This window comes from Streptopelia decaocto (assembly GCF_964273445.1).
Source record: "Streptopelia decaocto genome assembly, chromosome: 4".
Lineage (NCBI taxonomy): Eukaryota > Metazoa > Chordata > Aves > Columbiformes > Columbidae > Streptopelia > Streptopelia decaocto.
The window spans coordinates 37,393,992-37,411,375 of NC_138658.1; the positions used below are offsets into that span (position 1 = coordinate 37,393,992).

The 17,384-nt window shown below is 34.2% G+C and overlaps 1 protein-coding gene across 2 annotated transcripts in view; it reads right to left on the reverse strand.

Moving 5' to 3' along the window:
- The window catches only part of SPOCK3 (SPARC (osteonectin), cwcv and kazal like domains proteoglycan 3), a 200,142-nt gene that overhangs the window by 76,282 nt on the left and 106,476 nt on the right, over window positions 1–17,384 (reverse strand). For both annotated transcript variants that reach the window (XM_082050152.1, XM_082050151.1), the window contains exon 5: window positions 2,794–2,920. In XM_082050152.1, coding sequence (XP_081906278.1) covers window positions 2,794–2,920 — 127 coding nt within the window. The remainder of the gene's footprint in view (window positions 1–2,793; window positions 2,921–17,384) is intronic.

Below are 17,384 nucleotides of genomic sequence, written 5' to 3' on the forward strand. Positions count from 1 at the left end.
ATAATAAGCATCTTACACCTCCTACTTTTCCTTTACAGTGACAGCATGCAACTAATTGTGGCCTGCTAAAGTGAAGGGAAAACAAAACATCCTTACCTGACTCTGGATAAGCTCTATTTAGAAGTTAGCCTTTCTTTCTATATTGTCTACCCACTATATCATATTATTATTATTTTTTTTCCTTCTCAAAGCAAGAACTATATATGAAATATCTAGTTATACAATTTAATTCAAATATTTGCATGGGCTTGGCCTGAGAAGAAAGGACATACTCCCAAAGTAGTGTCCATCCAGTAACTGTCAGCTGCCTGGCTGTGTTCTACTAAACTATTACTATTTACTGACTTACTTTCAAAGAACGTATTCTACAGTTTGCCAGAATCATTGACAAATGCATTCTACACATAATAAAGTTGTTATATAAACTCCTACTGGAGCTTGATGACACAACAAAACTAAACTTTGCCTGGAGTAAAGGAACACAAATATTTGACTATATGTCAATTTTTAAAACAACTACTCCTGAAATAACCTTGCAAGGACCTCTATTTGATGCAATGGTACCATAGAAGAAGAAATTATAGCATCGTTGAAAAGAAAAAAAAAATATTTATAGACTAATGCAGATCTTCTGTGGTCATTAACTTTTTTTTAGCACTTTGCTGCTATAAACCTAGATTTGAAATCTACCATTACAAGGTAGTGGAAGACAAAAAGAAGACCCTGCAAAAGCTCTCTGATGCTATATTATTTCTGCATTATATGCATGTGAGGGACATAGAGGTTGGATATGAAATACTGCACTGACTGTAGCTCTGATAATGGACTGGAATGGAAGCAATGTATCTATTTAATCCACTCATTTCTCATCATCCTGTTTGAGAAGGACACCCTCACATTTAACACATGAACTGATGAGGTTAAAACTAGGCATGATGTTTATATTGGATTAGGAAGAATGTAGGCAGAGAATATAATGGATAAAGTATATAGTATTAAAAAAAAAAAAAAAAAAAAGTCACTCACTCAGAATTACCTGTATCAAGTTATCTGCCTTGTCTCTTAAACTGCAAAATCATAGAAACCACCGCCTGTTTATATCTATGTGCAGGCCAGGCTTGGGACTTAAAGACTGACTAAACCTTCATGTTGCACAGTAAAATAAATGCTAAATGACAGTATCATCTAATATCAGGTAAGATGCAAACACATTTCAGGCTCTTGATAAAACATAGACAGGAGATTACTGTGAATGAAAATAAGAATATTTTCAAATTTCTGAATTAGAACTTTAAGCTACATCATCAATGGAAAAGAAATATTTTTCTGCTAAGCCAAAGAGTCCAAAATTCATGTGTAGGGCCTCAGATAGCCTGGTATAAGAGCTAGATATTTTTTTTTCTTTTTAAGAAAAATTTAAATTTTTCACCAGTTCCCTATAGCTAAATATTCAGTTTGTAAGAAAAACATTTTCTTACGTAAGATTTAGGATAAAAGCATAAGAATTGGCATGGCTGCAGAAGTACTAGTTATATCCTAATGTTTTTATTTTATCAAGAAGAAAACATCGTTGGACAGGATACTTAGTGTTCAATCTAATAGCCAGTCACTCCTCTTAAGTCTAATATTTTTTGGAAAATTTAGTTTGTGTTTGCAGTAAAAAAACAACAAAAAAAATCAATACAGTAAATACTTAACTCTAAAATCTTTAAGTATTTGGAAATATCCTAAAAATATTTTGCTTAAAATTCTATATGAAATGTTTTCTTTATAAGTAAGAACCACAGAGCTTCTCCATCTCCATCAATTTAATCTAGAACAATCAGCATTATCATCATTATTACTATATTTCTCTCAAAGCACAGGATACTGTCTATTATTAGAAACATCTTGTTAGTAGAGTCAGAATGGCAGAATACAGTGGGTCCTCTTGCACTACTGAATTGCACTTCATTTTTGACAAACGTAAGTTCAACTAGAGCACACATTTATTTCTCCTAGAGAGGACTCAGTTATTAACATCGGCCCAACACTCTTCTACTCAAAATTTTAAGAGAGGATGCTGAACGAATTTGTTTGTTTTCAGCACTATGAAGTCTCTCCATCTCAAAAGTTTCACCTGAGCACTGTACTAATACAGTCCCATGGTTTCTGGACTTCAATATGACCAGCACAAAATCTCTTCTCCAAAAAAGACTGGGAAAACTGACATTAACATTTTTTTAATTACTATTCTGTCCCCAAATAAGTACCTAGAAAAGACAGGAGAGTTCAGGAATACAAAAGGAAGGTCTTAAAATACATAAAATGCTGTTGGCAAGAAGGAAAGATATGCAACAATTATTTACATTATTACATTTTTTTAATCTCAGCATGCAACATCTATGCCTAGGTTCTTGGAATGTGAAGTATTTCCTGAATGGTGAACTGGAAAATGTGACTTAACATGTTTATCCTACTCCAAATTTGGGACATGCACCACTTTTTTTCCTTACTCAAAACCCTACCTTGGTGTTTGTCACAGACAGACTTAACCTGGAGCTCCATTACATTCTGGAGCACTCTTAAAACATGTTTCTTTGGGTACTACTCTTTCATGCTGCTTAGGATTTGCTACCATTTTGCCTTTTTGTTTTATGATACAATAGAATTGCTGTATGTTGCAGTCTGTTAAATATATTTCAGTCAAAACAAATGAAGGTTGATTTGTCTTACAATACCGTGTTTTATTTTGCAAGAGCTGGAGTTGACTGAACAAAGAAAGAATAATTCAGTTCTTTATTTAATTCTTACCTTAGAGGAATATGTGTGACCATCTGATCCACAAACAGGATTGGTATAAACTACTGGACACTGCTTGCAGTTTGATGAAATGGGACCACCCCTCCACTGTTTATGGCCTAAACCAGCCTCTTTCATACTGTAAGTAAACAAAAAGTATGCAATTCTGATAAGCAGTAGTAAAAACATAACATATTCAGGGTATTTTAATGATCCTTAACAAACAGTAAGCCATACATACTTTCAGCCACAAAGTTTTCTTCTAAGTAAAGAGCTGCACAGTCTTTGGTACACACTCGCTCACCTTTGTATGTTACTGGATGTAGCAACACCTGATACCTGCATATTATCTCACTTTCTAAGACTTCTTAGTAGAAAATGATGATTAAGATGATGTTTTTGGTGACTGTTACACTTACTCACCAGTGAAAGATGTCTGACTTGTGTGGTATTTACTTTTTTGTTATTGCTGTTATTAAACAGTATGAATGGAGCTGTTGTATTTTACTGGTGTTTAAGGACATAACATTTAAGTATTAGAAAATTATAACATAAATACTTCCACGGAGACAGATAGATGGTCCTTCAGCATACTGTTTGCCCCGCTTTCACCTCTGCCTTTCACAGCTTACATTTCATCAAATTCTGACTCCCGCACCTAATGTAAGGTTCAAGGGGGGAGGGGGGGAATGGTAATCCACTGGAGCAAAGAGTCAATCTGCCTAAGTATATATGTGTATGCATATACAAACAGACATAGCTAGATAGATCATTTTAGCCCAGAAAAGAAGATCCACTGGGTCAGACGAAAAGCCTAAAATAAGTTACTGCTGTTTTCTCAGAATACTCTCCAAGCCTTCAGTAATTTGAGACATATGGCCATCCACAGACAAACATGTTTTCTCTCTGTAGCTTTGAATTAGTTTCTATTCTTGAATTTTTCCAATTGCTTTTCACAGCTATGAAAGCATTTAGCAGTCATTGTATCCTGAACCAGCTGTTTTATGAGAGTTGCCCAATTCATAGACTGACCTTTAGTATGCTTTATATATTAATGGCTTCCATATAAATAAGAAAATAGAATAATGCATGGTTTTTATATTATGTTTTCTGCTTGGAAACTTAATGAGGAATCTAAAAATGATTATGCTTTGAATACGACTATGACTTATCAGGACACACTCAAGTAGTAAATGTTTAAACTTATAAAAAACTCAAATCATTCAAAGCAGAACTCTTTCAGCTTGGTTCACCTACGGATAATCATCAACTATTTTGCTAATTAGTCATGAATCACTGCTCAAGAAGAACTTGTCTGGAGTAGTAAAAAGGAATTGAAATTGGAGAAAATAAACTCCTCATCGTCTGGTTTTATAACGTGCAGAGTAAAAGGCTAAAAGAATACACCTTACAGTAAACTGGTGATAATAATAATAAAAATACTGTTTCTCAGCTATGCGTATGTTTTTATGCTGTTCATAATTTTGGCTGTAAATGTGGTCTTTAAGAACAACAACAAAAAAAATAACATAATTTATAAAAGTTTACATTTATATTATATTGTGTGGTGGAATTTTGAACTCCAAAGATTTTTTTGACAATGTAAAGAGGAACCTGAAATATTGCCCACAGAAATTACCAGTTACTGCTGAAAAAAACAGTAATAACTTCAATTACATGTAGCATAATGAGTGGTAAAATATCCATACAGAAAGTTTTTATGTCCATCAGGAAGTATAAAAAAGGAAACAATTCAAACATACTACCCTAATTAATAATAAATGACAATCTTTTCTGCTAAGTTGCATCCTTTGAAGACTAAGTACAAACTACTTCATTCTTATTATAGTAAAGCAAAGCAGAACTGTATGTTTCTTTATGTATAATATATAGTAATAATCTGACTATTGTTGCTCCTCTCACTTGACTGAGAGTTTTGCAATCATCCACATGAACTCCAGTGCAATTAGATTATTCAGATGGCTGCATCTTTCTCTTACTTCTTGTTACTTTTATAGCTCATAATTTTCCAGAAGTGCCCCAGTAGCCTAAGGTTACTTACAGGACCCGAGTCCCAACTATCAACCTGATGTCATTTGTTTATCTGGCATACAGTAACTTTAAAATGCTGCATAAACCAATTCCAAAAGTTTCAGACATCAACAGGGAGAACCCCACTGATATCAGAAAAAAACAAACTGGAAGCAGGGTTTGTGAGACACACAGGGGCTGTTGGGTATAGATGCTTAAAATATAACAAAGAAAGGACTAGTGGTGATTATAGGGTTTTAGCATATCTGCACCCTTGTACATGCCCTCAATTAAGTCGATGGACAAGAAAAAGATGAAAAGAAAGGGGGGAAGAAAAAAGCCCTTTTAAATGGAGGAAAATGAATAAGTAAAATCACCTAAAGGAAAGAGAATCATGTATCTCAGGAAGGACCACAAGGGAAGCAGACACTAGAACAAGCTCAGGATAGAGAAATCACAGGTTTGTGAATACCAGTGGGGAGATACCAGGAAAATGGAAAATATTTCATGAAGTCAGATAGATTAACTTCTCTCAAATAACTTCTGCTTCATTAATGATTTTAAATACAGGCTGTACCAGGGTACTAATTTAGGGTGAAGTGAGCCAAGTTTCCTGTTATACAGAGAACTCACCTGAGACTTTCAGGAGATCTTGGTTTCTGTATGACTAATAATATTTTTTTACCAAACAGAACTATCTGTATATTTTCCAAACTTGAAATGGAAAGTATAGGAATAAATAAATTATAAATAACTATACTTTTAAGGTATCAATCCAGACACACCTGGTCATGGAAACACTTTACTACAATAATGTAGAAACTAGATTCTGTTTGATCAGAGCTGCCAAACAGCTATTTTTTGATTGTCAGACACCGTGATGACAGGCCAATATTAAATTAATTAATAACCCTTTTAATACTAGTTATGGTAGATATGTGCATTTCATAAAATATATAAATAATGCCTTTTCCTTATATATTCAAACATTCTCTTTCACCATTCCTTAATTACATCAGATTTGTTCCTGTTGACTGTTTCTTTGTTACCAGGTATTGTGTTTATTTTTTTTAACAGCTAGGTAATGAGCACACATACAAACATGGAAATAACTGAGAAACTACTGTGATGATATCTATAATCTTGAATTATGATTATTAGTGTATGTCCACAAACATCATGAAGATACAAAAAGACTGCTTAGCTACAACATAAAAAAATGTGTTATAATTTACTTAAGATATGCAGATAAACCAATGTATTTCTACATTTTAAAATGCTCAAGAATAAGACAAATAGTAAATAGCCAGTTACTTCACTATGAGAAATCACTTTTATTTTTCTCTTCATTCTATTTATTATTTTTTGATTCAATAGGCAAGAAAACCCAGATCACCGCAACTTGCAGTTACTAAAATTCTGCCATTTAATTTTGTGATTCCACAGCAATTACTACAAATGTTGTGCTTGTTAGTGTTTTGCCACAAAAAAGTATATGATGCCACGTAAAAGTCAACCTTTTCCACTGACAAATTTTATACTTCTAAATTTCCTGAAAAGGACTTTGGGATCTGTCTAGTAATAAAATGATTATCACCAAATACACAAGCCCAGCCTTATCTGACATCACTGACACCAAAAGGGTAAAATTAAATATATGAGTTTAACTTACAAGCAATGCTTGTGATTGCAATAATTTGCATACACCAAATTGTGCATATGCTTTTAGGCTGCATATGCAACCTCATGCCTAGAAACGTAATTAGCCAATCTTCCCAATTACTCTAGCCTATGTACCTGTTTGCATACATAAACTTACCTTCTTGTACACACAGTGATTGTGCCTGCAAATACTTTGAGAATGCTTAATGTAACCCATTGAAAATTCAGCTGCAAGCAACATTTTGGCAACATGAACTTATTTAATGTTATCTATAAAATGCACGAGTGCCCAATTCACTTGAAAAAATGGTATTCCATATCTAGATTTGAGAATCTTCAAACACAGGTCTTCAAATACCGACTGACAGAAACAAATCTGAGTTAATAAAAACCTAATCTTTCAAAGAACTCTTGTAACTCATCTCTGAGAACTACATTTGCATGTTTTAGAGATTTTGGAATTATTCCAATTTGATGATGTTTTGCCATGGCCTTTGGGAACACAATCAGGCTATGTCAAATCAACAAAATCAGAAAAAAACACTTGTATAGCAAATTCTCATTTGCTTTCATCAGAGGTGACTGGATTTTCTTCAAAGTTCCCTTTTCATGTGGAAGCATCCTGGAAGAAAACTATGGCTGTCAATATATTGTTGAGATGTTTTTTTCAAATGCCAGAAGAAACCAATACATCATTGCTGGTCTTTGTGTGTGTATGTCTATGTTATTCTGACTTGTTTCATTATTTTGCACCATTCCTAACAAATACAAGAAAAATCTGTTTTAAGAAACTAATACTACTTGAGTAAATACATTAATAACGTTAATATGGGAATCAAAATACAATAGATTTAAGCAATTTTAAATTAAGTGTTGGCAAGATGTTTGTATTTATTGATGGACCATCAAAATGTTTAGCAGGTGCATGTGAGATTATATAATAAATTCAGCTATTTTTATTCCCCAGTATCTGCATCCAAGATAGTAGATTAGAAAATTATGTATGATCTATCATTTTTGTCAGGATCAGTAAGCATACTTAACTCACTATTATTTCAGAATTTAGAAGAATATTTCTTTTTGTGCATGTAAAAAGAAAATGCTATTTACTCATTTGCACCGGAGAAGGAAAACAAATAGATATCTTAAAGACAGAAATTCTTACTACCACCTTCCACCTACACATATTATTACAAAGGGAAGTTTACACTTTAAGGTAGTTTCTTGACTTGTTGTCACACAGCCCCACTATTTTCAGTACCATTCTGTTTACTTTTAACATGCAACCCCCCCAGTATTTTATTCTAATGTCTATATAATAAACTAAACAGCCTTATAAATCAGCCTTCTATATATTAAAACAAACAAACAAACAAAAACTCAAACCAACAAACAAAAAAACCCCACCAAAAACAAACAGCGACAAAAAACCACTAGTTTGACGTAATGCTGCTGAAATTTCCTGCAGTATTACTATCTAAATCACTGGGGAGGGGGATGGTGAGGATTTGAGATGTTAAAGTAGAAAAAGTCCCTATTAGAGATATCAATACTGTGTGATTTTTTTTAAAAAAAAACGTTACCAGCACGAAGTAGACTGAAGGTTTTTCTTAGGACCTCTCAGATTGCTACACTTCTAATTTACATAGTTAGGCACTGACTAGTACATATTTTTCTAACATGCTTAGAACAGAACTCACAAGGAAGGAATAACATTAAAAGAAACTTGAGACAAAATCATTAATTGTTGTCTCAGTTTTCTGATCAGAACTGCTATGTGGTCATTCACAAATTTAGGAGACAAAAAAATATAAAGAAACTCCTAAATAAAGGGAAAGAAAACCTGGCTTGTTAGAAAAGGTTCCAAATATTCTTTCAAAATTGTAAGAGACAGTAGCTCTTTTGAGCTCAACATCTCGGAGTCCCCAGCTCTAGCTATTCCTTAAAAAGTTCTGATTAAAAACTTTTATTTTAGTTAAAGATCAAAACAGAAAGTTTTGTTCAAACACTGCCTAGAGACAATAACAGAATATAGACTTGTAAAGCATTAAGAAAATGGTTGTACCAGAAGAGAGGTCAAGTGACTGCATCAGAATCTTCTCTCTGCCCTCCATAAACATACATTCCCTTCCTTCCCAGCTGACATTATTCCTAAAACACTCTAGGAAATTAGTAAAATCCAGATGGCAAGAATGAGCACATTCTTCACACTCCTCCTGTCTTTCACTTCTCCTTCCAGCACAGACCCCAGACAACAGAGACAGTGGTCTCTGGAGTCCCACTTCCAGAGAGGCATGATTTGCCCATTATTATCTAATACATTATCTAACACATAAACATTTATATACATTGCAAAGTCAGAAATATAATACATTTCCACTAAATCCAGCATTATTTATGGATATATTTACTGCATTCTTACAAAATCATCTGACATGGCTCCATACATTTCCTATATATTTAACTAGAAAAAATGGTCACGTGTATGTGAAGAGGATTTTGCTTGGCAAATAGTGGAGATGTGGAAAGCATTCATGCATATCACAGACTTTATTTTCTGTCACAGAAACCACTGCACTTAAACTTTTCTGAAGATAGAGATGTAAGTTGACCCTTAATAAGAATATCTTTAATAGCTCTATTACATTCTCTGTTTAAACTAGCAGATACATAACATTATGTCAATAAAAAAAAAGTGAGCAAATACAATACCTGCAGTATGAGACTATTTAAAAAATAAGTTATTTACCATTTTGAACACTTCGCACTTTAAACACAATGAAAAAATTTATTTTTTTTGTTTGTATGTACTGGTATAAAGTATTGCTGAAGATAAGGAACAAAAAGTGCATCCTCCCATAGGTTATCAGTGGTACAGATGTTATAATATTTCAACACCAGAAATGTTGAATTTCTTGAAATCTGCACCAAATAAAAACTGTATTCTCACCTAGTGATACTGGAGACATCCTTCATCCTTATTTTCATCGCTTCAGAATACATACTGAACTACTTAGTGGATAATCCGGTCAGAGGACAGCAGAATCCAGACTCTGCGATATCCATACAGTTTGAGGCAAATTGTTTTTCTCTTTCAGATATCTTACACAACAATGCAGAAGGCAATCTCTCTAACAGTTACTTGCTTATTGTAAATCATTAGTTCTGTGCAGAACAAAACTAAAAGCGACACTATGATGTGGGCTGACACCTAGTTTAGCAATTATGATAAGTATCTGCTGAGTTTAATAGAGATAAACTACCACAGCAAATAATTTCTCACAAAATATATCATAAAATGATATAGCAAAGCTAAGGTCAAAAGAAAGAGTTACTAATGATTCAGATGACAGTAGGAACAACTACTATTACAAGTTTTCACAGATTACTGTTGTCAGAAACTGAACAAAACATAAAAAGACCCTTGTACATGAAACAAGTTTACTGTCAAAGCTCTGTGTAGATTCAATATGCAACGCAAAATGTCACTCAGGGGCTGACGTTTTTTTCCTCTCTAATGGAACATCTTGAAGGATATATTTTGTAGGGATACAAAGGTAAAGAAAATAAAATCAGGTGAGGAAAGTACAGCAAATTTACAGAAAAAGGTATTTCAATTATTTTGAAATTATACAAAAACATGTTGTCATTTAAATGATAAAGATGCTTCTTTTGCTAGATATTATTTTCACATATTGTAGATGGTGTGAAATTACCTTGGCAATATTGACTTCATAATTTTTAAGCTTATCAACTCACTGTTTTTCATAATTCATATTTAGATGACAACTTCTTCTTCATACAAATATTCACCTAAGCATGACTTCTTTCCTTTCAGTGAATATATGTGTTTTTTTTCAAAGAGACAGTGAGAAACTCAGGATGACCTAATTTACAGTTATTTAGGTGCTATTTTTAAAAAATGGCTTCAATATTATTTTAACTTCCAAAATCTCAAAAATTCAATTATGTCTCTCACTAATAATCAACGGTTAAATTTTTCACAAGCACTGCAGAAATTGACAGTAATAAAGTGGAGTGGGTTTGAATAGCTCCAGTGACTACATGGGATGCTCACAATTTTAACTGATTACAGAATCAAGGCCTCAAATAATTTTATACGTATTTTAGTTGATATAACATATAGGCAATATTAAAATAACAACATTGAGATTCCTAAACACACACACACACACACTCCACTCTGGTAAAGCAATAATGTATTATTTTTAGAAGATTTTTAATAGTGTATGCCAACTTATGAACTTATACTTCACCTTTTGATCACTCACCAAGATATTCAAATGTCTTTCATCAGTGCTTTCTATGTGTTTGACCTTGTCATAATGCAATTTTTAATAATTTCTCTTACTGTTATCACCTTTTTGCAAAACTGTTTTCATTTTATAAAGCTCAAAGAATTATTAACAACTCTCAAAGTCATAATTTTCTATTTGCAAAGACAGAAAATTACACAGATTTTGTGTCAGCATTGCAGAGTTTACTTCTTTGAATTCACTATCTATTAGTGCTAGTGGAAAAAACTTAATGAACACATCAATTTACATCCAAAAGCAAGCAAATTCTTCAACGTGTTTTCCAATGCAGATAACACAAAAGCGAAAATAATTTCCTTTCTTTTTTACACATCATTTAATGAAGCAGAAACCCGTTCTCTTCCGTCAAAATAATCTGAAGAACTAGATATAATAATCAGAAGACTGTGTCAAGTCTTAAATTTTCATAGTTTCTTAAACAGGAATCTAAAAAGTCCCTAACAATAAGCAAAGTTCAATAATTAGATTTGGTCAGTGTCACTTACACGTAGGTTCTATGTATCAGCATGCTTCATAATTGCAAAACTGCAGGGTTGGATATTGGTTTAATTTTTTATGATTATGCATCTATTATTGAGAGAAGTCAAAGTTATTAATTCAGAGCCTGTTTTGCACAATATGACGCTTTTGTTACTTGCATTTGATAATCCAATTACAGATACAGTTCTCATCACAAAGCATCTTAATGCCCATGATTCATAAAAAAATGAGTGAAGAGAAATAACAGAAACATAAAAAATAAATTTAAATGAATGAAATATAATCAAATAACTAATAATAATTTCTACAGCCCAAATAAGAAAAATAGTGGCAATATTTTGATTAATATTACAATTAGAATGGCCACTTATACAAGATGTACTATTATATGTTGAGTGTAATTACAGAACAGTTTTCACTAGAAAATAGCTAGTATTCCTGTTGGTTCAAAACACTGGCTGCCACAAAAATGTTCTTTTGCCATTATAAAAGTAGATTGATATTCCTCTCATCACATTCAGAACCCTGCAGACAGAGTGATTCTCACGCAATCTATCTTTCTCATTGCCTTTCAAGTGCAAGTTGCACTCTTGCTGCCCATGCTTCCAGCTCTTTCTTCCCTCATGGAGGATCAGGCACAGTGTATGCTTGAAAATGAAGACAGAAAAGAAGGAAGAAAAGTCCATTTACAAGCATCACAGTAATCAGTATCTGAAAGAAAGATTTTCATTTTTTGCCTTTCATATTACCATCATAAATGTCTGCTGTGTCAATCACTTGATTTGAGACCCAGAAGGCAGTCTAAAACTTTTCTTCAAAACTTTATATTCAACTCTTTAGGTAGCCTAATAGGTAGAAAATATCAGTCAATGATAACTTTCAAAAGACCTTGCCTTTATTCCTTCTGAATAGTAAGAATAGAAGATAACTAAATAAACATTCTTTCTGCTAGATGACTGATGTGGTGTAGGAGTTAAAATAATGTACAGCTTGACCATTTAAGCTGTTCATTCTTCCTGTACTTGCTCATTATTTTCGAAAAACTCATCTGTTTGTTTACTTTCTTAAAATCATCCACCTCGTGTAGTAAACTAATCTCTTACCTACTGGAAGGAATTCTTGCATCCATATACCAATGCTAAAATTACTTAAAGATGACAGTACGTTCAAACAGCATTTGTAATATTCTGGAAAACACATCAATACCTAACTCCATTCATCAGAGTGTTCATCTGTGTGACTGATGATGCTTCTACCACCTACAAGCTCAACTTCTTAAACCTGCCAGTTTTAATTTATTGTTTTCCCCATCTCCAGAAGTACCACACCTGTTTTTCTTAAACAGGTTTGGTTGTTTTGGTTTGGTTTTGTTGTTGTTGTTGGTTTGGTGGGGTTTTTTTGTTTGTTTGTTTGTTTTGGAGGTTTTTGGGGGTTTTTTGTGTGGGTTTTTTTTGTGTGTGTGTGTGTTTTTTTTGTGTGTGTGTGTTGTGGTGTTTTTTTTTTTGGTGGGGGGTGGTGTTTTAATATTAATCTGCTATATTACCAGTACTGTGTAATGTAATTCCGCCTACCCTGGAAATCTGTTTTAATTAAACAACTTTGAACTGGACTCATCCTAGCCTAATTCAATGCTAAACAAGAAAAACACATAATAGACACAACAAAGCCTCTTTATATACTATCTATATACTTTATAGATTACACTACCTATATCTTTATATACTAGCTATTTGCCAGGAGAAGTAGGGAAGTGATTGTTCCACTGTCCTCAGCACTGATGAGGCTGCACCTCAAATACTGTGTTCAGTTTTGGGTCCCTCATCATAAGAACGACACTGAGATACTAAAGAGAGTGCAGAGGAGGCGACGAAGCTGGTGAGGTGTCTGGAGCACAGGTTTGATGAGAAGCAGCTGAGGGAGCTGGGGCTGTTTAGCCTGGAGAAAAGGAGGCTGAGGGGAGACCTTATCGCTGTCTACAACTACCTGAAAGGAGGCTGTAGCATGGAGGGTGTTGGTCTCTTCTCCCATGTAGCAAGTGATAGGATGAAAGGAAATGGCCTCAAGTTGAGCCAGGGAAGGCTTATATTGGATATTAGGAAAAAAATCTTCACAGAAAGGGTGGTCAGGCATTGGAACAGGCTGCCCAGGGAAGTGGTGGAATCACTATCTCTGGAGGTGTTTAAAAAGTGCTTAGACGAGGTTCTTAGGGACATGGTTTAGTGCTAGAGTTAAGTTAGGTTATGGTTGGACTTGATGATTCTGAGGGTCTCTTCCAAGTGAAATGATTCTATGATCTACTGCCTGGTGCTGAGGATCGATAAAGCCTTAAAATGGGCCAGCTGACTTGATAAATTTAGTGCTAGTATTAGTTGCCCTTCATTCTACAGCCAGAATGCATTATCTTCCTGAAATAATTTCAGAAGTATCATAATATCATGCCTGTAGTTACAAATTCTAAGGCACAGCACACACTCAGCCAGAAAATTGTCTTATACAATGGTGCTTGGGATTACAAGTAATCTCTATACAGTATTTAAATTAAAGATGAAGCCATATTAACTTGAACTGCTTTTGCTGTTGTGATTATGTTAACTCACTTGTGACAAAGGCTGTGATGTTTTTAGATGACATTGTTTATCGGGTGTTAGAAAAGTACTTGAAAGCTGCAAACACTGCTCTAGAGCTCATGAGCTTTTAAGAGAATGATGTGTGTCTGTATATCAGTGTCTTACAAAACTAAACTTCTGCATTCTGGAACGGGTTAACAGCTCAGACATTTCTATGAAATACAGAATTCCTCTAGATCAGGGGTGTCAAACTCATTTTCACCAGGGGTGACATCAGTCTCACGGTTGCCTTCAAAGGGCCAAAAGTAATTTTAGGACTGTCTAAATGTAACTACTTCAGTCGCCACTGGTGAAAATGAGTTTGACACCCCTACGTTAGATCACCTAGCCAAATGTCAACTTATTGTACTGTAATCTTCCAAGAGCTCTTCAGATAGATGGAAGAGTGTATATCACCACAACTTTTCTCAAACCCCCAGAGGGAGGGAAAGAAAAGAAAACAACAGGCAAGAGACAGAAAGGGTTCCAACTTGTTATTATCTTTTCTGTCAGTTTATCTTCCAAATCTACGAGTGGTATTCGATAATATCAGAAAGCAGGAAGATAAAGCTGGCAAGCTGACTAGAGGTCTGCTCAGAGAAAAAATACTTAGTAATATGTGTATTTTAAGATGATAGCAGAGCAAAAACGAGTGGTCAAACCATTCATGGAGGATGATCTGCTGGATTCTACCCAATTATTCTGTTGATATGCTTTTACATTAACATGTAAATGCATTACATGCATACGCATGGCAAGCTCAAAGTATCAGAATACCACTTCTGTTACACATTCAGTGTGCAACAGGTCTGTACACTGTAGTCAACCATAGGGACAAATATGCAGAAATCTCCTGAATAAATATGAAAATCAATTTTGACAAACTTAATGAGGGGAGAGGGTAAAACTCTGATAAATATAAAACCTACTTGCACAGGCTCCATTTTGGCCCCTTATTGCCTGTGTTTGTCCTTATTCTTTGGAACTTAATCCTATATTCCAACAATACCAATCTCTCCAAAAACTAGTTTTAATTTATAATACTCTTTTTCCTCTCTGCTCAAATACAAGGATCATCAACAATGAGTCTCATAGTGGGGAAAAAAATGTTCCCTAAATAGTTAAAAAATAATTTCACATTTTTTATAGACTGTAAGTGTGGAATTTTACAGCTTGAAAAAGTTCCAGTTTAATTAATTCATTGTTGGTTTTACTTATTAGCCTACTTTTGTCAGAGATATATTAAACCCACAGACATAGATAAGGATACTGCTGTACTGGAAACAACTAAAAGCAGTTTAAAACAAAAACTTGTTATTTTCATTGGCATCTATAAAGGAAGCTAATTTTCAAATAAAGTATTATTTGTGCTGTTGCTTGAGGCAAGAAAATCAAATAGATTAAGGGTCTGCAGTTTTCTTGGCTGCTATTTTCCACATATAAATAAAATAGATAATTTTAAAGATTAAGATTTAATATAAACAGAGATACCCATGACAAAATATCTGTGTCAGGATATGAAAAGAGAAACAAATTGTCAATAAGACTGTCAAAAGTAGTTTTACTAACCACTGTAATGTTGTCTCACGTTATTTAGTTTAGCATGACATAAAGTCTCTTTTATGTATGTCAGCATTATATTCCCCACTATGCCTCAAAAAAACATGGACTTGATTCCACAAAATAACTTGGTAGCCAAAAAGCTAGATGTAACTTGTTCTTCTGTCATTAAGAAAGTTTGTAAGGTTCCCACGTTAATTTGATTTTTTTTTTCCTATGAATGTACATAAGCATCCTCAACTTAGCCTCTTCCTGCCTTTCTTAATTACTCCAATGTGGGTTCCATGAAATGGTACCTACAGGATAATACAGTATCTATTGTTTCTCCATTCAAGCCCCCATAAAGCATCTCTTACCGGGGCTTATTTCAGGTTTGCGAGCATGACTGCAAGAACATCAAGCCACACTGAGTGACAACATGAAGTACTGTGAAAAAGCAAAGTAGTACATAAAAATGGAGAAGAGTTATTTGAAGAGAGAGAAGAACAGTAAAGAAAACTGCAAGAAAAATATCAAGGGACCAAATCCTAATGAAACAAAAACTCACTATAAAAGGTACCAATAATAAATATTTATATAATATGATGGTAACACCAACAGAATTGTTGTTCAGCTTTTAGGGTTTCGTTTAAACTCTGAGTTCTTCATTCTGCATCACACAGAGTTTGGAAAATTCACTAAATGTTTTTACAATTATTTCAAACTGCTCAGAAAACCTGAAAACTAGGATACTTCAAGGCCTCAGCTTTCACTCTGCCCGACTTCTCCTAGAGGGACTCCATCTTCATACAACTGGGCCCTTGCTGGTGCTCCAGCTGGGTACCCCTGGTATTCTGCATACAAAACACAACATTTACCCTAACTTAGCTGCCTGGTTTCATCTTCGAAGTCATGACTCTGCAAAACAACGAATTCACCACTCTCAGCCTCAGAGCTGAACATGTTTCCAAACACTTTCCTTTAAAAGAGCAACCACAAATCCAGCTTTAAAGTCTGAAAATTGTAATGTAGTTAAGAGTGTCAAAAAGGCTGTGGGTACACAGGGGAAGGAAAGAAGTGATCTCTTGAAAGATTTCATGAATGGAAACGTATTTTCTGCCCCCACTGTTGTGCACAGGAAACATTTCATAATTTCCTTGGGAAAGCATCTCTTTGTACAGTCGTGATCTTTTTGCTCTAAAAAATCCTGAGAGCAGACTCTCTTACTTTTTGCAGTGGTATTTTTCCCTCTGTATTCATAGCTTAGCTCAATTTTGACTTTTATTGCAGTACTTATAGGTTTAAACATACATAAATAGCTGTATCTTTTGGTATCTGAGTAGCTTTGGTAAGAAAGTAAATTGTGGTATCTAACTGGACTAGTGGCCTGTCTGATCAAATAAAGCACCTCCTTTTAGATAGTAGCTGTACTAAGAACTTAAAAGTGATCAGAGGGAAAGTTTACACCTCTGTTGCCAAGATCAGATTTGTCACATGTCAGAAAAATTAGTTGTCTTACCTATATTCTAGCTTAGAGGACTATTCTAGCTCTGCACACATATTTCTAAACCTTCCTTCTAACTACAATGCTGACAAAGAGTTCTGTGGCAGTAGTGTCAAAATTAAATAGGTTCTTACAATTTGGTTTGAATCTGCTGCCTCATGTGTTGTCCCTGTTCCTTCATTATGAGAGGGTAAATGAAACTGAGCAACGATTCCAGAAATAAAATCCTGTCATAGTCTTTCTTACAAATTTAGCTTTATTACAACTGCCCATTTTTCAGTGCCTCTTTATCCAGAAGTCTCTCTAGGCCTTTGATTATATTTTTAAAAGCTCTGCAGTGTTTCTGTCTCTGCTATGTGTCGTTTATCAAGGTGGCCAGAAATAACAGGGCTATTAACACAAATAAATTGTGAAACCTAACTCATAAAATTACTGCTTAACATT